This window comes from Phasianus colchicus, chromosome 1 (genome assembly GCF_987193195.1).
Source record: "Phasianus colchicus chromosome 1, bPhaCol1.hap1.1, whole genome shotgun sequence".
Taxonomy (NCBI): Eukaryota; Metazoa; Chordata; class Aves; order Galliformes; family Phasianidae; genus Phasianus; species Phasianus colchicus.
The window spans coordinates 195115740-195139795 of record NC_143436.1 but is presented as its reverse complement, the minus strand read 5'-3'; the positions used below and the strand labels follow the sequence as shown (position 1 = coordinate 195139795).

The window sequence follows — 24056 nt, the reverse complement described above, 5'->3', positions numbered from 1 at the left end:
CCTTTGCTATGAACATCTCTATATAGAGTTTTGAAGACACACGGAATTCTGACAGATAAATGTGGTGGGATTTTGGAAGCTTAAGCTGAAGAAATGAAATAGGCAAAATATTTCAAACCAATTTACGAAGTTTTTTTTTTTTTTTTTAATCATTTGGTTCCTTTTGGATAGGCTTAAAACTCTTCCAGCTTTTTTTTATTTGGTGTGGGTAGGAGAATTGTCTGTTAGATAAGAAAGCCTTATTAACAAGTGCCCTCCAAACTGCAAATCTCAAAGTATATCTTATTTGGATTAATATAAATAGCATGAGTTTATGTGATGTTAATTCTTTACCAGAATTTTGGCTCTGCCATTTAGCTCTATTCATTCTTTTTGAGTAGTTTCAGCTGAGGCTGAAGATGTGTTTAGCTGTACCTAATTGCTCTCATTGTCTAGACAATCATCAACATTCATATTCAGCGAACTTTTTAAGGGAATTAATCAGATCAGAAATAGCTTTTTTTGCTTCTTAAATACACGAATTTATCTCGGATAGATTAGTTTTAATTCAGGTTAATTTGTTGTTTGATTTGCTTTGCAGATTGCATAAATGCTCATGCTGATGTAGGGAAATGCACAAGAGAGCAGGATCATTTTCAATCACTGTAGTGGTTTAGCAGCATGAATGTGTAATATTAGCTTGAAGCTTCCTAATTTAAAACACTTTTAAAACCTGCTTCAGTATGAGAAAATACCTCTTCTCCCTTAACTAGTAATGGCAGTGCTTGTATATTTTGCCCAGGATTGAAGGCCCTTTTTCCCTTCAGTGTTGATCCATCAAACAAGGGAATAGCGTGCAGAAATTCTTAAGAGTCTGAAAAGCCAAACCAGAAGACTACAATGGTATTAAAAATAAATTAACCGTGGTATATATTTCCCAAAGACAACTTCTGATCATAGTATCACCATACAAGAATGTTACAGCTGTTACTGTATTCAAATGTTTATTGTTATTCAAATGTTGTTCACAATGTATTTCCAACCTTATCTGTATACTATTTACATTGAGTAGAGATCATGTACTGTATTAATAGTGTTATGCAGGTAATCTGTATCATCCAGATAAATTATTAAAGGAATTCTGTCTGTTCATATGTGTTCATGTGGATTTTTAATTGTTTTATCTCACCACTGCTAAGGTCAGATGAATTCTACCATTTTATGTAGCATTGTAGTGGTTGCAAAATAATCTCTTAATGTGCTCCTGGAATTTATGGGATGTCTCTTTCACAGGCTGCAGTTTATTATGCCTTTATTTTCTAATAGCATTCAAATATGATTGTGGTGTTACACAGGTTTTCTGTTACCCAAATTTAAAAGTTTATTTGTAAGACAGTATTTGAAGTCTAATATCCTTTAATGAATTTCTGTTACGTGGTCTGTTGCAAGTCATATGGCCATGTTGTTGTTGGGATAACTGTCAGAACTAAAAATATGTCAGTTTAATCCCATGGATGTCTGTATATATTTGTATCTGCGTCCCTGCTGAAACATGATGATATTTGCAATGACAGGATGAAAAAAGCAGTGCTCATGTTCAGGGCTTGCCTATAGTTCTGGAGGATTGAAAGGCAAAGGTGGGGAATAACACTGTACACTACATGAGATGACCTCTGCAAATGCATTTTGAAATATGCAGTGCTGGTGACCAATGTGCAGCTTAACTGTGACTCTAAATAATGCTGCATTCTGGCTCCATCATGGTGGTTAACTTTTTGCAAATGAAAGTTAGTGAAAATCTTTGAGGATCATCAGGCGAACTCCCATTGTGTTGTCCCTGTTTTTTCTGGGATCTTTTATTTCATAGAAATCACGGCTGATTCAAAGAATGCTGGTTCTTGCAAGTTTTGTATCAAGTCTGCACTATGAGAAAACAGGACGATTGGCTTTGTGCCACTCAACTTTTATGCAGGGGTACAATCTGTGTCAGTGAAGGTCGGCCCAAACAATATTATTTATGCACTGGCATAGCTTTCCAAATGACCTATACTAAGTTAAAAACTGTGCCTTCTGGATTACTGCTATTCCTCTCTTCATGGGAAGCAGCTTTCTTAATTATAAGCAGTTGCTGCAATTTCTGAAAAGTTCCTCCAGCCAAAGCAGATGATTACAACCTCCTGTGCTGCTCTGTGGGCAGCACATGCTAGCAGAGCCATCTCTAGCTCTGGCAGAAATTCACAAAGCAGCAACCTAACAAATTCCTGTCCATCTGCCCATTTGGAGGCATTCATTTTTAGTTGGTGATGCTAACCTTAATTTACAGTCCTTGTTTCCTCAATCCACTGCCTTGGTTGTACAATATATTGATATGAGTATTCAGAGAGAAAAGCCTTTGAAAATACAGACATTAGCTAAACAGGCACTGTCAGTTGAATATTTAATATGTGTACAGTAAGCTATATTCCCATTTCACCTTGTTCTTTTTTTTTTCAATATCACCATAAAGGACTTTTGTATATACATTATTTTCACTGATATGATCATCATTTATATCAGCATAGAGCTAGAGAATACAAGACATCTTTTATTCTCCCTATGTGCATGCCCAGCCCAGCAGCAGCAGGCAGTCTGTATGCTTGGTATCTGGTCATGTTAAGAGAATCCTCTTAAAAAGTACATCCTTTTCCCAAAATTTCAGGGATGACTGCACAGTGACAGAGATGTTGCTCATTACTCCGGTTTGCAGACACAGCACCGGCTTGCTTTTCCATTGACACTTTTATCCTGCAAAAATACGATCAGTGTTCAGAAAAATAAGATGAGGAAATGCCTGGTTTCATTGACCAATAGGTTAAAATCTTTAATTATTTCTTCTATTATCACCTTAGCTGCTTTTGTTGTCCAATCCCAGAATAGCATCACAGCTATGCAATCCCTTGCTGCTCCAGCATGCATTTTTAGCACTTTCAGCAAGTTAAAGTGTAATGACATCTTTGATCCCTTTCCCATGCTTTCTGTTTTGAGAAGTGCCTTTGCTTCCTTCTCAGTGCATTGTTAACCAATATTATACATTACAAAGAGAATGGAGGTATGCATCCGTCTCCCTGAATTACAGAAGCCTCTGACTTTAAGCTGTTCTTTGACATGCCTCAGAATGACACAATGAAGTGTTTTTTTAATATTGTTTAAGGTTATATAATCAAGCTTTTGCCTCCCTGTAGTGCTTAAATAGATGCTTAACTCCAGTGGTGTTTCCATGCATTAGGTTTCGCTGAATTTAGCTACTTCCAGCACTGAATTTCTTCCTATTTGCTAAATAGAAAGAGGTTTTAAATATAATATGTATTACTTAAAACAGGGGGAAAAATAACTGGCAATGCAAAGCTCTCTCCAGTGAAGTAATTTGAAATATTGTTGTGGATTCGAGTACAAATAGTTCAGAGCCCACTGTGACAATCTCTGCTTCTGACAAGGCTGTGCATAAAAGGCTCCCCTGGCAAGCTGCCATTGCCTGAATGTTGCTGAGGCTTCTGTTCCTATCTTAGCCGGGAGGAAAATGTGATGGGAAAGGGTCTGAGGAGGGGGAGAGTTTAGAAGTTGTCTGAGGGTGATGGAATAAAATTAAAACGGAGATGCTTTTGTCAGGAAAATGTATCGAGTCACTGAATGATCTCTAAAGAGAAATGGAAACACTGTTGGCTAAGCCGTTTAACGTGGAAACAACAACAATAAAAAAAGACCAAGAAAGGATTTAATTCGCGTTAGAATCTGGGCTATCTCTTCCCTATGCAAAACATGAAAACGTATTTTAAAGCATCTTTAAATTTCAAAACATTTGACATTATCTACAAAGTTGCATTTGCCTTAGTATAAGAGTGTCGTGGCTTTCTTGACTGCAGATAAAATATTTTCTTGATTTTCCAGTTCTACTTTTCAAATTATCAGCACAAAACTCTGAAAATTCACCGTTTACAGAAAAGAAGTAGCTGTGCATGTTTCTCATGTAGCACCAAGCTGATGTGCCTCAATTCTACCTTCAAAAGGAAAAGGGCATTTCAGAGTTTGTATCAATCCAGCTGTAGCTTGGATGAATGCAGGTCTGTCAGCTTGTGCCACAATGAGAATGGAGTTTGTAGCGGCGTGAGTGGAGATGTAGTTATTAATCCAGCAAGAAGAGCAGAGAGGCTGCTGTGCTCGTTTTGTATGAGCCCCCAAAGAGCTGCTAGGAATGGCTTTGTTGCTGGTGACCTGGGCTGCATACAAATCACTTTTTCCAAGTGAAAATCACCACTTCTCCCCTGTGCTGTGCCATCTCACTGCTGGTGACTCAAAACTACAGCATGTTGTCTTCTCCCTTCCATTGTCTTATGCGATATGGGGAAGTGCAGTGAGACACAGATTATTCTATATGCTCACAGAGAACTTGTAATTAATTAATCCAGTAATCCTGTAATTGATGAGAATTGAATTATTATATCCGGTCCTAGAGAACTGAAACAATACTTGAGTCCTTGATGGTCACTGTATTTCTTAATGTAAGTGGGAATGGATTTTGCTTAAATGCACATAATTGAGCCATTTCTTTATAAGCCTAGCAATATGCTGTTATAAATGATTATGCATGGCTTTTGTATATCATTCTGCCATTCATTTCCTAAATTCTTTATTAAAAAAAAGAGATGAAGGTACAAGAAAAGTGAAACAACTTGCCCAGGGCTGCTCTCTGGGTTACCAACAAATGAAGAATACTGCAGGACTAATGAGCTCTAATTTCATCTGTGTCTGCTAGCTATAATGCGTTGTTAACACTTTTAGACCTAAGGTAACAGTCTTATAAGACCAATTTGTGAATCACTTGTTTACATGTGTAAATTTACAACAGTTGAATGTTCAATAGATTTACTAGTTATCATGAGACAGAACTGGCTGACAGCACAGTGGCATGAGCCTTGCATCCTTAGGAATCCTGAAACTGAGCTGCTCTCAACAAGTTTCTCTGTGGTTTTACTTTTAGAAAAGTCAGAGTGCTCCGTAATTTTGGGCCTCTGTAACTGATGACTCAGTCTGAAACTGAGGATGTAGGTAATGAGAACTAAGAAGGTGGAAGGGAACTAAGAATATATAAAAGAAAAAGCTGGCATTTTCACATTCTGCATTTTCTTCTGGAACCCACAATGAATCAGTCTATTTTATATGAATGCACTGAGCAAATGTCACCCATGGGATGTTTAGCTATGATTCCTTATTAATGAAGTCTAAACGATCATGCTCTTCTTTTCATTTTTTAGCATATAACTGGAATGTTCCTGACATTCTCTTCATCACACATAAAGAAATGTTGTCAAGTCTTGGTCTCCCTTGGTGGCCTGCCTGGGTTACCCTAAATTATCTAAGCAGGCTCCCTGCAATCATTCTGAGTCCAGATAACCTCTTATGCTTTTCAGGATTCATTCTTTTTGTGTGATTTTGTTGTGTCTTTTTTTCTTCTTTGTCTGCAGTATCTCAGCCATCCCATTTGTACGGATAATAGAGAATTGATTGTAGCTAAGAAAGTGGCTCTGAACAACTGTGCTGTTGTAACTACAGGCAGAATTTGGCCTTCAGGCCTTCTGGACCTTCTCCCACATATTTCCAAGTCTGGGTTTTCATCCTTAATGAAAATAAGAAATATTCTTGGAAAACAACTTAGGACATCTGCAGAAAGTCGCAGCTTCAGACAGTTCATACATAACTGCTTCATGTCTTACATCTTTTTTTTCATTCAGTGTGCAGAAAGAAATGCGGCATATATGATTTGCTTGAGCACATACATATGTGCTTGTGAGAGTCTGTCTGCTTTGCTCGTAATAACTTGAGCCTGTTGTCGATTTTGGAAGAAAATTAAAGATCTTCAAAAACAAACAAACAAACAAATAAAAAACTAACCAGCATTCATTAAGTTTACTGAACCTGCTGAGCCAGGCTGAGAAAACATATTATTCATGCTTTCTCTGAGAAAAGGTACCAGCATGAGCTGCATTGTTAGCAAGTAGCAGAGAATTCACTGCATGAGGATGGAGAGCATACATAAATAAGCACAAAAAAACTTCAAGAAAATGTTCAGCTAACATCTACACCTTATTAGATAAAATATGTTTTTAAAAAATGGAGTAATTTCTTGCTCAGGGCATGATTTACTTACCTCATGCAATAAAGATGATTCTCTGCTAGAGCATCACAGTTGCTACTGCTGAATAAATCTCAAAAGGGCTGTATTATTCTGGTAAGTGGCATTCCTACTGTGCTGCCTAACTGAACTAAAAGTCACATTTCAAGCTGGGTTTGCAATGGAACCTCTGAGCTACAAAGAAAAGCTGCAACTTCTAGCACCATCCTTGTCTACATCTTCCTTTGCTGTCTGCAAAGCTTAGGGCATTTGGTTTTGTTAGGGCATGTTATGCAAAGATGATGCTATTTGCCTTCAGCTGGTTCTTGTTTAAGAAGACATTTAAAAAAAAAAAAAAAGAGAAGGAAAATTGTTTGAGCTCTCCTGTACCATTCAGCATAATTGTTTTCTAGTGCTGGAGATTTATACTGCTGTGGAGAACAATAGGAAATTGCATGTGAGAAAATGCTCATCAGTAATCACAAGGAATAAACATTTTTCTGTAGTTAGGTGGAAACAAAAGCACTTGCAGATCTAGAAATAGGCATTGCCTTTCAAAGAGTACCATCCACCTTGTCTTCACTTCAAAAACCTTCCAGCTGTGTCTGCTCCTCTGCAAGCAAGCTATAAAATAAGATTTTTAGGAGTTGGACTCAGTGACCCTTGTGGGTCCCTTCCAGCTTGGGATTTTCTCTGAATCTATGATTTTCTTGTATTCTCGGTAAAAAAAAAAAAAAAATGCAGGCAGAATAGAAATCTGGGCTCAGCAGAAAGATTGCTCATTTCTAAGATTTTATTGTTTCCTAGAGAACTACTGAAGATAACCAAACCAGCATTTTCCTTTTGGCCACTGACAAGGAGAACAGGCTTGCCTTGCACACAAGCAAGCCACCACCTTTCCCAGGACCACACCACACACTTCCCAGTAAAACGTCTAGACTGGAACAGAGGGAGTTTTTCCTGCTGGCATTTCCAGCAAAAACCTCCGCAGGCTGGAGCTTTTAAATTATGTAGGGAGGAAAAAAAAAAAAAAAAGTCTCAATTCTTTTCATTGTATATGATTTCCTGCTAAAAGACCCGCTGTGGGTTACAGATGGTAACAAATTTCTGCAAAAAACTGGGTTTTTCTAGCACAGGTGTGGGCCCAAAACCACCAGTTCCTCACAACCCGAAACACCCATTACAGGACAAGAGGGAATCGCCTTAAGTTGCACCAGGGGAGGTTTAGGTCGGATATTAGGAACAATTTCTTCTCAGGAGTGGTGATGCATTGGAACAGGCTGCTGGTGGAGACAGCATCCCTGGAGGTGTTCAAGGACCGTGGAGATGTGGCACTGGGGGATGTGGTCAGTGGTTATGATGGGATGTGTTGGGGTTGGACTTGGGGACCTTAGTGGTCTTTTCCAGCCTTAATGATTCTATGATCTGCAGGATGAAGGGGGACAACTATGATGGAGGGGACATTTCCTATCCTCCTCTTCAGCTCTCAGGCACTAATATATGTATACATACACATATATATATTTGCAAAATTGGGAAACACACAGGATGAAGCGCAGAAGAACAAAGTCATAAGGCAAAACTAAAGCTGCATGAGGTGACGGCCTGCTGCCCAGCGCTCATCCCGTATCTACGGTTTTCTAGCTTTTTTGTTGCTGCTTGTTTTGGTTTTGATTTTTTTTTTTTTTTTCTTTTTGGTCTCCTTTCTCGCTGTCACATCACAGCCACAAACCGCCGTGTCTCCTTTGGGCTTCAGCTGCAAGCCAGAGATGGTTTCTTTTTTCACTTCTAATTCGATCTGAGGACTTTCTAGAGGCTATGATCGGCTGCACTGCTACGAAAACCACAAAATACACGCACGCAAAAAAAAAAAAAAAAAAAAAGCCACAAAGGCTGATAGATCTGAGGCAGCCGCCGTGCTCGCAGGATGGAGCCGTCCCGTTTGCGGTTCCCGGCTGCGGGTTGAACCACCGTATTGTCTGCACTGAGGAGGGCTGGCTGCCGTCACCGCACACGATTTTGAGTCAGAAAGCTGGAAACGGGCAAATAACGCCCCGGATTTCCTTTCAGAAACTGCGCTCGACGGTTAATGACCAAACTTTGAGAAGTGTGACGGGCGTAAAAAACGCATCGTTACGCTAATGGCTGTTTCACGGTGTAGCTGTGGAGTGCTACGCACCCTGCTACTACCCCAACCCTAGAGAGCAACGCGCGCTGCTTTTTGTCCCTTCTCGCCTCCCGTATCCGCCCGCAAGGCTATGGCGGGACGGCCGGCGCCACTTCCCACCGCGTAGACAAACGCACGGCGGACTACATCTCCTAGGAGTGCCCCGCGGCGCTGCGCATGCGCGGCGCACTTTCCTCGCGCCATCTTGGCGCCCGCTCCTTCCATCTCCTCGCTCACTGAGTGGCTGAATGAAGGGATGAGAGCGCGTGGACTACAACTCCCGTCGTGCCTTGCGGAGCTCGCGCATGTGCAGTGCGCTCCGCCGCCATCTTGGCCGGGGAAGCGCTGCCGCCACCGCCGCCAAACAAACCCGAGAGCGGCACCGCGGGGGGAGGAGAGGTCGTGTTGCCGAGGAGTCTTTCGATGTGCCGGGCACGGCCGGCCAGGTGAGTCTCGCTCCCCCAGCAGTACCTCCCTGCCTTTCCCGGGGCTCTTCCCTATGAGGAACGGGGCTGCTTTCCTTCCCCGGGGCGCCGGGGACCCGCCGCCCCCTCACGGGCCCGGCGCCCGCTCTCTGTCTGTGCGGCCTTCACCTTCCTTTTGCCTTCAGGGCTTTTCTCCCTCGCTCTGAGGTACCGGAGGAACCCCGCGAAGGGCGGGCAGGAGCCCCGGGTGGCTGCAGCCTAAAGTCTCTCTCCCGGGAGCTCCGAGCCCAGAGATGGGGCTGGAGCTTTTGTTCCCTGTGCTCCCCCTTAGGCCCTTCTTCCCCGTCCTCCTCGGGGAGGATGCTCTCTCCCTCCCCCTCCCCCATCCTCCAGATCTTCTCCTCGTCGGGCTTTTTCCCTGTATTTGAATGTTTTTTATTTTATTCTTTTTTATTCTAGGGGACGTGGAAAGCAGATTTCTGCGTTATTTTTTATTTTGCTGCCGTTCTGTCATAGATCGGTGCTAAATGCGTTTTGCGGGGGGGGTTGGGGGGGCCGTGTGGATCGCTGGAAGAGTTCTTATAATAGGTGCTCTGTGCATAAAGAGAGGGAGGAGACTCGAGCATCAATTCGGAGAGTGTTTCGGCATGAAAAAAGGCTGGGGCAGGAGGTAGGAAACTCAAGAGAAAAGCTTTGGCTAGGGAGAGAGAGCATAGGAAGCCCCACGCCTTTGTGAAACTGCTGAATTCCTGCATGGTAACGCATGCCATTAGATTGGGGCAGGGACGGGAGGGAATGTGGTTTTGTGAGCAGCCTGGGGACTTTGCATTGGGAAGTGGATAGACGGTGGGCTCATGCTTACTGCGTTTGTGTTCTTTTTCAGGGAGGCTGAGCTCTGCGGGAGCACAGAGACAAGATGCCTGTGGTGTGGCCAACGCTTCTGGATCTCAGCAGAGATGAGTGCAAGAGGATCCTTCGCAAACTGGGTACAGTAAGATGCAATTTGTGGGTCTGTATGTTTGCCCTTTTAAGACTTGCCTGCCTGCTGCTTCCATGAAACACTTTATTACATTTACAGGCAACTTGCAAGTGATTTCCTGTTTTTTCCATGTGTCATTAGACTGACAGCTATGGCTTAGAATGATGTTGGGCAGATGCTCTGCCTGAGCAATAGGGATAGAACAGAATTGTTTTCGTTTGATTAAATTTCTCGTAGATATCCTTGTGCATCTTTGCTTTGATGTGGCAGTGTTTATGGCTATGAACATGCAACATAATGTCTGGGCAAGAGGAGGGTCTTTATTTGTTCTTCAGTTCTGTGCTAAGGCACCTATTTGTCAGAAAGGCATAGAATTCCGATTTGATTCATACTGTGGTGTTTCTGTAGTAAAGACTCACAGATTCATAGAATATACCGAGCTGGAAGGGACCTGTGAGAATCATGGAGTTCTACTTCTAGCCTTGCATAGACTTGAAATGTATTAAAAAAAATAATCTGTATGATATCTTGCGACTTTCAGCTTTCACTAACATGAGTTGTCAGAGAAATGTGGAAAGTATTCTAACTTTACAGCAGGAGCTTTTAGTGTTGTTTCAATTCTAGCTTAATAGCTATGTACCTTGCCCAAAAAATGTGTGTGTGCATATATTGAGATTTTTCATGTAATTGCAGATGTGTAAGGAGACATCCTATTGTGTTTTGGAAGCTAATAAAAATATTTACTCTTCCCTCACATGCAAGCTTTTGGCTACCATAGGAGAGAGGATCCTTTCATCTGATCCTACACCGTGGTTATTGCGTTCCTAAGAAACTTGTTGTGTTTTAAGTTAAGGGCTTTTTCTGAGTTAAATGATGCACAACATTAGAAGAAAAGAGAAGTAGATTTCTTTTCAGGCTGTCCTCTGAGGAGCTTTTTCTAGGAGGTGATGTCAGGAGGAAAGCTGAGCCTGCCACAAACTTCCTGTGACAGTCATGTTAATCACTCAGCTTTTCTTGTTCACGTTTTGAAAGCTAAAAGATTGTGTTGTATTCTTTAGCTGTGTGAAGGTTCTCATATGCTGTGAAGCCATTGCTGCTGTTTTCTGAGATATGTGAATTTTTTTACCTTGCTCTTTTTTCAGTTTGCTTCTTGAGAATCTGGGATTTGCATTGTGTTGGAGCGGTGACGCAGTTGTTTCACACAGCATCAAAACAAAGCTGTGCGTCCATTAAAGTGATAGCTCTAGGTCTGAAGAGAATCTCAAGGGGTACAAAACTAGGAGAAAGTGCAGGATGCCAAAAAATGTGGACCGGATCTGTGCTACTAAATTATGCTAACGTAGCTCTTGCTGGCTGGAAGGGTGGAAAAAAAAACTTCCAGCCGACGGCGGTGTGCTGGCAGAACCCTGCTGGTGCAGCTGAGCCAAACAGAACTGCAGCTACACCTCCTCCAGTGACATAACCTAGGCTGACAGGAAAAAAATAAAAGAAATAAAAATCTTCTTTTGCTGGCATGAGCTGTGTCCCCGCCAGAGGGCCCTGCCAGCATAACAGAGATAAGAGCTTGTAGCTGCCGCGTCTCTTCTAGAGTAGAGGAGCTCTCCATTTATACAGACACACCAGAAGGCTAGAGGGAAAAGGGGCACAGATAGTCTGCCAGCCACAAAACAGATCAGTCGAGCTCTCAGCCCAATATCTTGTTTGGTTGCTCATTCAAGGCAAAATACAGTGGTGCAGGGGAAGCTGAAATGTATCCTAAGGTGTACAGTGCCCTGTGTTGCCCTGCAGCCTTTGTGGCTTACAACTGAATCACCTTGCACTTGAAGTAATGGTATTTATTTGTGAAACCCGGTTTTTGAAGCATTTATTGACTTGCTTGATGGTTTCAACTTGAAAAGAAAGCACGTCAGTTAGTAATGCTGTGTAGACAGGAAGGTGAGGAAGCTAGGTACAGCTTCTGTGTAGTCTTTTCTAACACTCAAAAAGCCAGAATGTGCATTTTTTAGTCTTGGTATAGAGCATCTGTATTGAAAATGAAAAAAGGAATCTCTTTGCTAAGTAATTATACAGTTGTATCTGAGGATTATTTTATGTTGTTAACAGAGGAAAATAATTAGTATCTTAAATATTGTAACATGGTTGTCTAAATAAATGTTGATATTAGTAATCACCATTGTGTTAATTAGCAAATGTTTTATAACTGAATTTGCAAATGCTTCTGTAGGTCTCTCAGCATCCCTGTGCAGGCTGTGGAGTTAACCAAGGCGACTCTGCTTTGTGTCTTGCCTACTTAATCAGGGCAGCAGAGCAGGGCTTCTTTTCAGCACAACTCCTTGATTTGATTTGTTAATTGGCTTTTTGGAATCCCAGTCTGAGCAGCATTGGTCTTCTTTAATTGCAGGAAAATTCAGATGTGTTTTGGGGCTCTTGTTAAGTTTTGGCCTGCCCCTTTTATTTATGCTTTTGACTAACTGGAATCTGTTGTGGGAGTGGGATAGTTGGTTGTTGAAATGGAGGTCTGAATGAAAGTAATATACAGAAATAGCGAAATAATTGGTATTGTTAGTTCAAAGCATGGCCCTGAGTAATGTTTTCTTTAACACGTAGTGCTAAGCTTAGAACAGCAAGCTAGCAGACTCCAACTGTACATGCATTAGGTGTTTTTCACCCTGTTTAGTAGGACAACATCCAGTATTTCAGTAGCCTTTAGCTATTATGTTATTTTGAAAGCACTGATGGTGTTCTCATGAGTCACCTGGTATCACATGTTTATGTTACATCGGAGTTACATTTTTGCATGCTAATCTTCATGATGGCCCTACACTTAAGGCTGGCTGGATTGTTTGGTGTACTGCATGGCTTTAATTCACTGCAGTGCATTGTTTTCAGATTCAAGCAGTTGTACATATCAGGTGAATGGGCATGAAAGATGATGATGATCGTGTTTAACAAAATGGAGCTTATGTTCTCCATGCTGATTAAGGAGCAGTGCTAAGAAAACAAATCCATTACTCTTTTGACAGTGTATTTTTTCTCCAAGCCTTGCAACTTTTAATAGTGGTGTATTTAATATTTTCTTCTGCTTCTAGAGAGTTCTACTACTCAAATTTCTGGACTCTTTTTTCAAAGTTTCCATGTTGAACTTTCAGCTCAGAGCGTGCTTGGGTTTATACAACTAGATAATCCTCTGTGATGATACAGTTGTTTCATAGAAAAGCTGTAGGCTGCAGAATAATTGACTGAGAGAGTTCTAAACCATCAATCTCTCCTGAAAAGCGCTAAGTAATTGAAAGACATGTTCCTTGTAATGATTTTGGAAATTAATAGTGTACTGTCAGTAATACTGAAAATATTTTTTTTTTCCTTTTGCTGTGAGCATTAAATAGAACTACTGTTTGCTCTAATTCCTCAGAACTGGAGGCATATGCAGGTGTCATCAGTGCCTTACGTGCACAGGGAGACCTTACGAAAGAGAAGAAGGATCTTCTTGGAGAACTCTCTAAAGTTCTTAGGTAACCCTGACCTTTATAAAGTAAGAACTGGTGGCCTCTTTTCTTAAAAGAACTTAACATGCTTTTTCTATCACTAACATCATAAAACAAATCTTAATTCTCCATCTTATGGATGTTTGATCCTGATTTGGCTTTGAGTTTTGAGTTTCTGTGGGTGAAGATTTATTGTTTTGCTGATGGCTTTTGACATATCGAGTGATTGTGGCTATCTCATGAATGCATGCTAGTTCCAAGTTCCGTCAGGGTAGGATTTTGAGGTCTTTGGGACCACATTGCAGCAAGGAAGAATGCTGTATGTTCTGCATACGTTTTTCTACCTTGATATTTCCATCTTTGATTTGGAAATTAGCTGTTTTGCAGTGGTACCCAGTGAACAGTAATGTTCTCTTTATTCTTCAGTAGCACTTGTTGTGCAATATGTTCGTTCTTTCCCACTGTGATAGCAAAAATTAAGTGACAGTCTCTTAAACCTAAATGCCTGTTCCCCTTTGTCTCCTGAGTGGATTATTCATAAGTTTCGTTTTAGCTGAAAACTGTAGATAAATGTTCATGTCTCCCTTTGACTAAAATATATTGGTATTTTTTTAATAGTATTTCAACAGAGAGACATCGTGCTGAAGTTCGAAGAGCAGTAAATGATGAACGGCTAACGACTATTGCACACAAGTAAGTTAGAGGTCATTTCCTCCATGATTTCCAAAGGTACCTTTTGGAAAATCCATTATGCCTTAACTGAACGATAGAACTTTCAAGATTGATGGTGATTTAAAGAGCAGTGTATGACTGAAAGAATTACTGTATCAGATTTAGGTCAGGGTGCAAGAACGGATTTAACCTTTTGGATCTCAGAGCATCCCGTTCACTATATGGCACAACATAGGAAAGAATCTTCTTCTCAAGTGGAGCTTTCTGTAAAATAGTCCATAAGAAACGAAATAGAGAAAAGAGATAAAATGTAAACTCACTGAGTAGCTTGTGCAATTTTTCATCTTTGTTTTATAATTGTTTTTAAATTTAATTGTGTTTAAATCCATTTGTAAAGGTCATATTGAGAGATACTTGTCTACGTAGAAAGACAAAAGGAAGGAGAGAGATGAGAGACACTAGTGGAAAACAGTGCATCAGCAGTGAGGTGGAAAAAAAAGAACTGCAGCAAGCTGTCTGATGACATCAGTGTCCACTGTTCCCTGCTTGATGCAGCTGCTGTGCTGGCATCACTTGGGCTGGTTTCTCCTTGCATTTGCTTTCCCAGGCTCCACGTGACTTTGAGAAATGGAGAGGAGCAAAGGACAAGCGCTTATGTATCTCTGATAGTTAATAGTCTTAAGAAATGTGCTGAAAGAGGGATGGACTGCGATGATTCCCTATTTTCTTTTGTGTTATAACCACTGATTTTTAGTTTGCCTCATGTAGCCTAGGTGTTATAGTGAGGAAAAACGAATGGAAATCATTCAACTAGCAAGCTGCTTGGAGTTAGCAATTGTCTGATCATAGACTTGCCAAGATTAGCATACTGTTTTAGTGCTGCAGGATATTTAACATTTTAGTGGTTTAATGCTCATGTTTGAAGAATTAGAATTATGCTGTTTACCAAACAAAAACCCACCAACTTCTTCGCACTTCTTTAGAGAAAGAGAACAAATAATAAAAGAAAAATAAACATTATATTGTCAAGTCTGGCTTATTTCCTTGAATTGAGTATCCTTTTTAAGTAGTAGTTCTGTTTTTAGCATTTTCCAGAGCAAGCGTACAGTTTGTCCCGAAGTAGCGAACTTCAGACAGACAAGAAATTATAATCCAGGCAAGGTGCAGCTGTAAAGTGCTGCATCTCTTTATTTTTTTTCCTCTGGTAAATTCTTTGTAAGTGATGGTTGGTAATGTAGCATTTGACTTAAATAATTTAACTCATTAGTAAAGCAGATTTTGCTAGCCTTGCTTTGTGCAACATTTGTAGTCTTATTTTTGATTTAAAAAATGTATTTTTACCTCAGCTGATGCAGCTCTGCTTGTACTATGTGAATATGTATGAAGAATGCTGAAGCATATCAAGATTTAACAGCAGAGTAGATCCTCTGCATTTTATGAACTAATTTGTTGTAGTTTTTGCTGCAACTTGCTTGCTGTAGTTCATGTTGGAAGTTGTTTTTCGGAATATATTAATACATTAAATGGGTTGGTTTGTTTAAGAACAACATAACAGCATTGAAAAATAATTTGTTATTCTGATTTTACTGATTTCTCAAACGAGTGCTGTAAAACAGTTATAAGCAGGAACAGCTCTCTATCTAGACAGGCATTTTTTGAAGCGTTCTGGTTTGGGTATAAGTACTAAGGTTGAGAGAAAATGAGAAGAATCATAGGATTAAAGGGGTTGAAAGGGACCTTTAGAAATCATTGAGTCCAACCCCCCTGCAAAGCAGGCTCCCTACAGCAGGCCAGGGAAGAGGAGGCTGGATTCTGTAGAGAAAGATGCGCGTGGTGTACTTGAATCATTTCATGTACTGTTACTTTGTTTGGGACTACTTCAGTCAGTCTGAGAAATTTCTGCTGAGGTAAAACAAGAGTTGCATTAGAAGCTGAGGTTTTTCTCTTGCAACGTAATCAGTTTTGTGTGATCTTTCATGAAATCTATGGGATCTCTAGGTATTTTTGTCATCCAGAAATGAAGGGTAAACTAACTCTACCTGAGTAGCAGATAATCTAATATGGGGGAGCTGAACATGTCATCCACAGCCCTTTAAGGGCTTTATAAAACATCATGTTAAAAGAAGCAGCAACTCTTAGATATGCTATGGGAGGATTTCTGCATCAGTTGGGAAAAGTGTAAGGGCTCTCATGAAAGGAAGAAGACTGGAGATATTTCTCTAGTGTGTCTTTAGAAACAGCCTTTTAAATTTTCACTGTTGTAAAGAGGAACTTAAGTAAGAATGCTGAGTGCTTAGGAAAGTCAGCAGAAAAGTTAAAAGATTTTCCTTTCTGTTTAGTATGTCTGGGCCAAACAGCTCTTCGGAATGGTCTATAGAAGGTCGTCGACTGGTGCCACTGATGCCACGGCTTGTTCCACAAACAGCTTTCACTGTTACAGCTAATGCTGTTGCCAATGCAGCTGTTCAGCACAACGCATCTCTTCCAGTCCCTGCAGAAACTGGAAACAAGGAAGGTGAGAGAATGCTGAGGTTCTACACAAGCTATTCATGGTTTAAATTGTTTTCTTAGTGCTAGATGCCTTAAAAATCCGAATCTTTCTTTTTTGAAAATGTACCAAGTTAAGTTATAAGATTGATTTCTACTTTTCTTTTGCCTTTTAAATAATGCTGTCACACATTCTGTGTAACTTGGCTGGATGGCCTTCAGTTATGCTTTGTACAACCACAGGCTGTGTAGCACTTCTTCAAAGAGGTTTTTTTTTTTTTTTCTGGTTTTCTAAGAACTGTTGGATCATTGTACTGTGACTTGTGAGTAAAGTTGAAAATAGCCATTACCAAAAATATTTGCTCGAGGAATGTTTTAATTTCTTCAAGTGATGTACATTTGGGTGGAGGCAGAAACTGTTTTCTGTCAGTTACCAATCTAGATAAACATTTACAGAAATGAAAGAGATCATTACATTGAATGAACACTATAATTAAAGATACATTACAGTTCGTTCATTTAAAACATCTGATTATTGTAAAGGAGGATGAAAAGACAAACCCTAGAATTGGCAGCACAAGTTTCTGGGTATGGAAGGAGGGGAGGTTAGATTTCTCCTCTGAAGGCAGTTCATTCCATGGCCATGCTGAAATCAAACTTGTGAGTATTCAACAATAACAGGATTGCAGAGGCAAGTATATGCCCCACAGTAAGTCTTTAGCTTGCATTTCAATTGCTGAGATAGTGATAGAATAATAGATTTCTGTGCTTCACTTATATGGAAGGTGTCTTTTCTCCTCTTCAGTGGTGGTTTGCTATTCCTACACAAGTACTACTTCAACCCCAATATCTACTCTTGTTCCAAGTAGCAATGTAGCAACAATGAAGTCCCCTAGACCCACCGGTTCAGTCTCCAGTATATTCTTGCCTAGTGGAAGTACTGTTTATGTCAAAAGTAAGTGATAATAGTAACTGATTAACAAAAGGCAAAGAAAAGGCCTATCTTGTGGCTGAAGTGTGGACTGAAATAGACTCTCTAGCCTTGGGCAAGTCATTTAATGCCTTTATGCCTTAGTTTAGTCTAAAGAATGAGTATATTGCTTCCCTTTTCCAAGGAAATTGCTGCAGGGAGCAGTAACAAGACTAAAGTATTTTGAAAGTGAAATATAGGCATTGCTTTATATCAGTGGATTTCTAATCCAGCTCATTCAAAAGTTATCTTTAAGGTGGCCCTGCAGGTTGCTTCTGCAGAGGACTTCCTTCTTCCTTGTCCTGCTTAAGTATTGCATGTAGTCTGTTATTTGAGTTAGAAGGATCTCTCCTTACCACATTCACAGCTGATCTATACATTATTTTGGAAATATTTTTGTGCCCTTATTTCAAGACTAGGCTGGACAGGGCTTTGACCAACCTGATCTAGTGAGAGGTGTTTCTGCCTGGGGGGCTGGAGCTAGGTGATCTTAAAGGTCCCTTCCAACCCAAACCATTCTGTGATTCTATGATTTGAGTTAGAGAGTTGTTGTGCTTGTCCCCATTTGATCTAAACTAGCCTTGCATTGCTTAAGAATTTGGCTTTAGGCATACTATGTTCAAATAATAGTAGCTTGAGAGAATGCAGAGGTTTCTAAGGTGTAACTCAATGGTTGAACAAATTACAGCGTTTACATGTCTAGTAATTTTGTGATTCATTTGGTAGCAAATTTTTTGTGAAGCATGTCTACCTAAGCAACTTCGAAAATCCCATTGGATATGAGATCTCAACACATATCCATCTTCATGTGTTTAAATTGGAAATGCAGCACATGATGAATAGAAGCAGTCATTCTTCATGTTGTTTTGGTGTTTTTTGTTCTTGTTTAATAAATGAGCTAGTTCCAAAAGCAGAGTATGTTCTCATAAATATGTTCAAATCATCCAAGCTTGTTTTTATGTGAAATTAAAAGTGCTTTATTCTGATCCTGTTTAAATTTTGATGCCTATCAAAAGGCAGATTCAAGATTAATAAAGAAGTAGTTCAGAAGTGCTGTTTGCTATTTGTGTTGTTGTTATGGATAACTAACATTTTGAAAATTGATCTTAATGCATTATGTACATGTTTGTGTAACACCTGCTAGCCAAAAGCAACAAATTGTACATAAATGCAGCGTTACCTGCAAACAATCATCTGTATTGATTGTATCAACCTACAAAACCCATTAAGTTAAGGTTGTTTTTTTTTTTTTCAGTTTTTCTGATTCATAGTGCTCATCACTCAGTTTTAGTTTAAAGATTGAGGGAGAAAATGTTCTTAACCTCTTAAAAAATTTAGTTTAGACTTACTGAATTATTACATGATAATGAGTATAAAACCAGTCTAGACACACAATAGAGAGATGATAGGTTCTCATTTTTATTCCAACCATTCTTATTTTATTTTTCTCCCTTGTCACTTGCTTTATTTTGTTCTGTCTTTTGGAAGAATTGTCTGTCTTTCAGAATGTGTTGCACCAGTCACAGCAGTTTTAACAAACTTGAATAAGGGTAAACTTGGGCGGGCTGAATTATAGTCCTGCCTTTGTCACTGATCTGTTGTGACCTCACCCAAGTCACAGCCTGATTGAGCCATTAACTCCTCTGTTCTCTGCTGCCTTGCTTGTCATGTGTGAGTTACAGTCAAGCTGCATTACTTCTGAGCTAAGTGCTTCTGGAACACTTGGCAGAAGTACAGCTTCTAGCATGAAATTACAGGAATAACATTTTTACAAAACCCCAGCAGTGAAAATGAGAAATGAAATGAGCTGTGTATAAGAAGATGAGATAATATTCAGCTAGCTTAACCTGTTTGGTCTTTTGTTATTGTTTTGTGGAAGAGAGTGGATAAAAATACATTTTTATCTTCAGTATTTCTTTGTAATGCACAAAGGTAACAATTGTGTCCTAACATGCAGGCTACGTGTGGTGGTGTTTTTTTTTTTTAATTGAGATGAATACTTCTCTCATCTCCTTCTGAAACTTCTGCCCACTTTCAATGTGATCAATGACTTTGCATTCATTACAAGTCTACGAAGTGTACTTTGTGTAGTACTTAGAGCCTGTTGCTAAAAGATATTCATGGTATTCTAGGGATGGGTTCACTTCTTTATGGTCCTGAACAAGCATAAGAAATTGCTTTGAGCCTTGACTTGTAGATCCATGCTTAATCTTGGTGTTTCAATCTACTAAGACTAATCTTTGAAGCTGCAAGCTTTTCTCTAGGACAGTTTCCCATCTGTGTGTGGGGGCAACCATCCGCCTTCTGCATGACTCTGATGTGTACCTGCCAAAGAATTGGTTATGGGCTAATACAGAATGCCATCTTTTGGAAACCATTTGCTGTGCCACATAGGCGCTTTCTTGTCCATGTTAATTCCTGCATCTTTTTGAATGCCTGGATGTTTAGTTGTTAGATTGAGTGTAGTTAGATCCTGACCCTAATTAGAGATTGTCTGTCAACTGTGTTTCCTTGTGTTACCAGCAAGAATGTTTTTTTACCATGGCACTTCTACATGGTTTTCAGTCTTTAAGCCACAGGCATACAATTCAAGATCTTCAGTCTTGTTCTGTAGAGGAGCATCAAGTCCTCCCTGTGTATATTTTTACTGAATTTGTTTATTTCTGGCTATTTTGGTAAACATGCATGTTACCTAGTAACTAAGAATTTACAAGGTAGTTAAACTGTGTCTTTCTGCAATGCATACCAGTTTATGAACCTCTTGCCTACTTAGGAAAGTTTCATATGTATTTAAGATACCTTGCTCATGCTATAGAATGAAATATCTCTTGCTCAGTTGAATATTGCAGTAATTTGTTTCTACTTGTGCAGTAGGCAATTGTGGGGATGAATGAAATTCTTTGAGGCTAGACTTGTTTTCTGTAATTGAATGCTAGGTGATGCCTTACTATTGCACAAAATGCACCAGACGTAAACTTGCAAAGTGAGGTTATGAATAAAAGTGGAACATGAGATGCTATATTGATGTGAAAAGGAGAAAGGTACTGTAACAAAAAGCATGCTGTAACAAAAAAGAATGTGCAGAGGTTGAAATCAGGAAAGACTACAGGAGGATAAACTTCAGCTTTCCAGTAAACAGCCAACAACAGCAGTGTAGTATGGGGTTTTGAACTGATGCTATCCTAACTCCCATGTATGTGCAGTCACACTGGACAAACTTCTAGAGATAGAATGAAACTCCTGCACTGGCTCTGCATTCTTTCTGTCTCTTAAATGGAGTGAAGTAGCCAAGCAAGGTTTTGTTTCTTTGTTTTCTGGCACTGTAAGTGTGGTCTTCATTAAGGACATAACGCATCTATGATGTGTTATGGGTTAGTTGTGACCGTAAGATACAATTTATTCTGTTTCTTTCTCTTTTATTTGAAAATGTGTGCAAGACTCAGCAAGTTTGAAGTGCTCTAGAAAGCACTGAGAGCCACAAGTGGGGGGAAAACATTAATTTAGAAAAGCACTTCTCTTCCAGGTGTCAGCTGCTCAGATGATGATGAAAAGCCCCGCAAAAGACGGCGAACTAATTCTTCCAGTTCTTCCCCTGTTCTCCTGAAAGAAGTCCCGAAGGCAGTGACTCCTGTCACTAAAACTATCACAGTGCCTGTAAGTGGCAGCCCCAAGATGAGTAATATAATGCAGAGCATTGCCAACTCCTTACCGCCACACATGTCGCCAGTGAAAATAACCTTCACTAAGCCCTCAACACAGACAACAAACACAACAACACAGAAGGTATGTGGGGGAAGCTGCCAAATGTTACTTTATTTTGGTTTTATCAGTGAATAAGATGTGATGTTTGACTCTTCCTTTCTGTGAACTGTCTAGCTGTTTGGTTTTTTTTTTTTTAAGGATTATGCTTGGGATAAGGTAATCCCTCTTTAAAACAAAGAGAAAACCAAACTCGTGTATGAATTTAGTTCACCTGTGTGTGAAAGGACCTGGATTGACGGCTGTGGAGACTGAAGCCCTCTTTTTATCCACAGAACAGGTACAGCACAGGCAGCGGGAGTGCAAGCTTCCCCCAGACTGCCCCACCAATGTGCCTCAACCCTGACCTGAAGGGACCACTTCTAGGGATGAGAGGGGATTCAGTCTCCATGCTCATTCAATTCTTGGCCTCTCTGGTGAGACTGCCAACAAGGTTGCCAGTTAGTACCATTTGTGGTGTTGGGTTTTGTGATATGGACACTGATCCACTGAGAACTGGATCACATAGGCCACTGAACAGCCTTCAGATGGTAACAACTATTGGTCAAAGGTAATCTTTCTTATTTCTATTTTCCTTACTTATAATTATTCTTTGCAGTAGTAGATTTCCAGGAGAGGTGGCATGGACTTTCCCTTGGCATGCCTTTTGTCTAGAGACTACGTTCCGGGGGTCTGTAAGGCTTGCCACTGGAGCTGATGGAAGACTGGGGAGGGCTTTATTTTCCTTTTAGTTCTAGTGTGCAGTTTCTCATTCTACATGAACAGCATTGTGGTGATCAGATCAGTTTCATCATCTCAGCTGAGTATGCCCAGGTTCTGTGAGAATGCAGCATGTGGAGGCTTACCCATTTTGAAACTTTATTGGACTCAGATTTTATGTGGCTGTTCTACTGCATGACTACTTTCCCATGCTTAACAGTGCATTTCAGATCTGTCTGCTTTTTTGTCCGTAACGTTTAAAAAAGATTAATGCTTCAGACCAAGTTAACTCTTGGTGCAGTTATTAATTAAGGCAGACTTGAGAGAGGCAAAAAAAAAAAAAAAAAAAAAAAAGAATTTGGCCTTGATATTGACAGGCTGGTTGTAGGCTGGCTACTAACGAGCATTTATTTTTTTCCAACTGTGAGAGTTTGACACTTGAACTCAAGCCTTCACATGGGATAGTCTTGTTAATTGTTTTATTACTCTGGGTTAGCAGAGTTCCCATGTCCTGGTTTTGAAAACTTTAAAAACAAGGACGATTTAACTGAAGTAATATGCAATAAAGAACTTGCTTTCTGGCCTTTTTCCATTTCCAAGGTCTTTGTTTTCGTTTGATTTACTGTTCTTTGACAGCGTTCTTAATCAATCTTCACCTCAGAAGGACATGCGTAGAAATCTGTGAGTGAGCATACATTATTAAACAGAACATCCTGCATTCACTGCAGCAAACACACAGCTAGTTTAGAGCCTGACTAACCTACCTAGCCTGCTGCTCTTCTTAGGCTCACCTTTTGTGCAGGAAGATTTTTCTTTGCCCTAACTACCTATAGTGTTATACATGCATGGTAGTTAAAGCTAGAGTGTACTAAACCTGAAAAAGGAAGAGAGAGGACTGTCAGCAGAATCTTTTCTGCCGATGTGCTTTTGCTTCATTCAGATTTGGAAATTTTAGGTCTTAGTTTGCGTATTGTGACTCTTGCTAGTCTGCAGCAATGGAAAAATCATTTGTTTCATCAGAGCCACAGTAGTGCTTGTGTCTGAACTTGTCACACTGCCCTCTTTCGTTGGATTTAGGTATACTAAGATACGTCACTGGATAAATTTGGTGGGAGAAATCCCTCTGTGTCGTTTCAAATTAAATGACAGACTTGTTAGACTCAAATTGGAACTGCACCATTTTAAACAAGTGCAGCTGGGTATGAGTGAAGTTCTTGGAAATGAATGAAATTTTTAGTTTCTACATGCCAGCTTTCAGAATTGTTTTGACATCTCAGTGGGTTGGAGGAAGACTTGCTGTAACAACTAATAATGTCACAGCTCCAATTTCTGGCTTCTCTTCCTGTAATAAAGCCCTCTGTGTCTGTCTAGGACACAGAAGGAATCTAGCTTCAGCTTCTGGCAGTTTGGTTCATTTTATTTCTTCAGGAACTAGGTTTTGATGTTTCTCAAAATAGGGTTGATAGGACAAAATGGAGTAAACATAAGGAATTTATAACTTACTATAACATAAGCAAAAAAAGCAACTTGCTCTTGGTCACTAGTCAGTCTTTCTGCTGTGGAAAGATGTGGTGTAATTCTGGTGACAAGTTAACATGTAATCACAGGATATCCTGAGTTGAAAGAGACCCACAAGGATCATTGAGTCAAGCTCCTGGCTCCACACAGGACCACCCAAAACTCAAACCCTGTGTCCCTGAGCTCTGGCAGCTCGAGGCCATGGCCACTGTTCTGGGCAGCCTGTTCCATGCCCACCACCCTCTGGTTCAGAACTTTTTCCCCACACCCAGCTTGACCCTTCCGTGGTGCGTCTCCATGCCATTGAATGTTTGGACCTGTGAAAATATAGTATTTCGAAAACATTATCGTTGTGATTTAAGTTTCAAAATTTGTAATTTTTTTTTTTTTTAATCAGAAGATTCTGCTTTCTTGTCATATTTCACGCAGGAAAATCACTAATCATCATTGCATTTCTTCTCCCAGAATTAACCCAGCAGAACATAGAGATCCAAACCTGCTCAGTCACAGGACAGCAGTTGATTTTGAACTGTAATACTTGACAAGACTTTTTCCCCTGCACGATTAAGCAAAGTCTTATTATGTAATAAACTCGAAGTGATGGTTTTATCTCTTGCTTTGATTGAAGAACAACACTGTTCAGGAGTTGTGATTATATCCAGATGCATCCTGCATGTTCGTACTTAGCTGAGATGCTTAAGTTGTCCTGTTGCACTAGGAATTATGTAGGAAGTTTAACATGAATAATCTTCCTTCATAACCTTGTCATGT

At 40.0% G+C, this 24056-nt stretch overlaps 1 protein-coding gene across 1 annotated transcript in view; it reads left to right on the top strand.

The window, feature by feature from the left end:
- Window positions 1-8464: 8464 nt before the first annotated feature.
- Window positions 8465-24056, top strand: part of EMSY (EMSY transcriptional repressor, BRCA2 interacting) — a 39083-nt gene continuing 23491 nt past the window's right edge. The window contains 7 exon segments of the mRNA XM_090134156.1: window positions 8465-8737; window positions 9600-9702; window positions 13108-13207; window positions 13799-13873; window positions 16192-16367; window positions 17145-17294; window positions 20833-21092. Of these exon segments, the coding sequence (XP_089990282.1) occupies window positions 9633-9702; window positions 13108-13207; window positions 13799-13873; window positions 16192-16367; window positions 17145-17294; window positions 20833-21092 (831 nt within the window). The 5' untranslated portion in view covers window positions 8465-8737; window positions 9600-9632.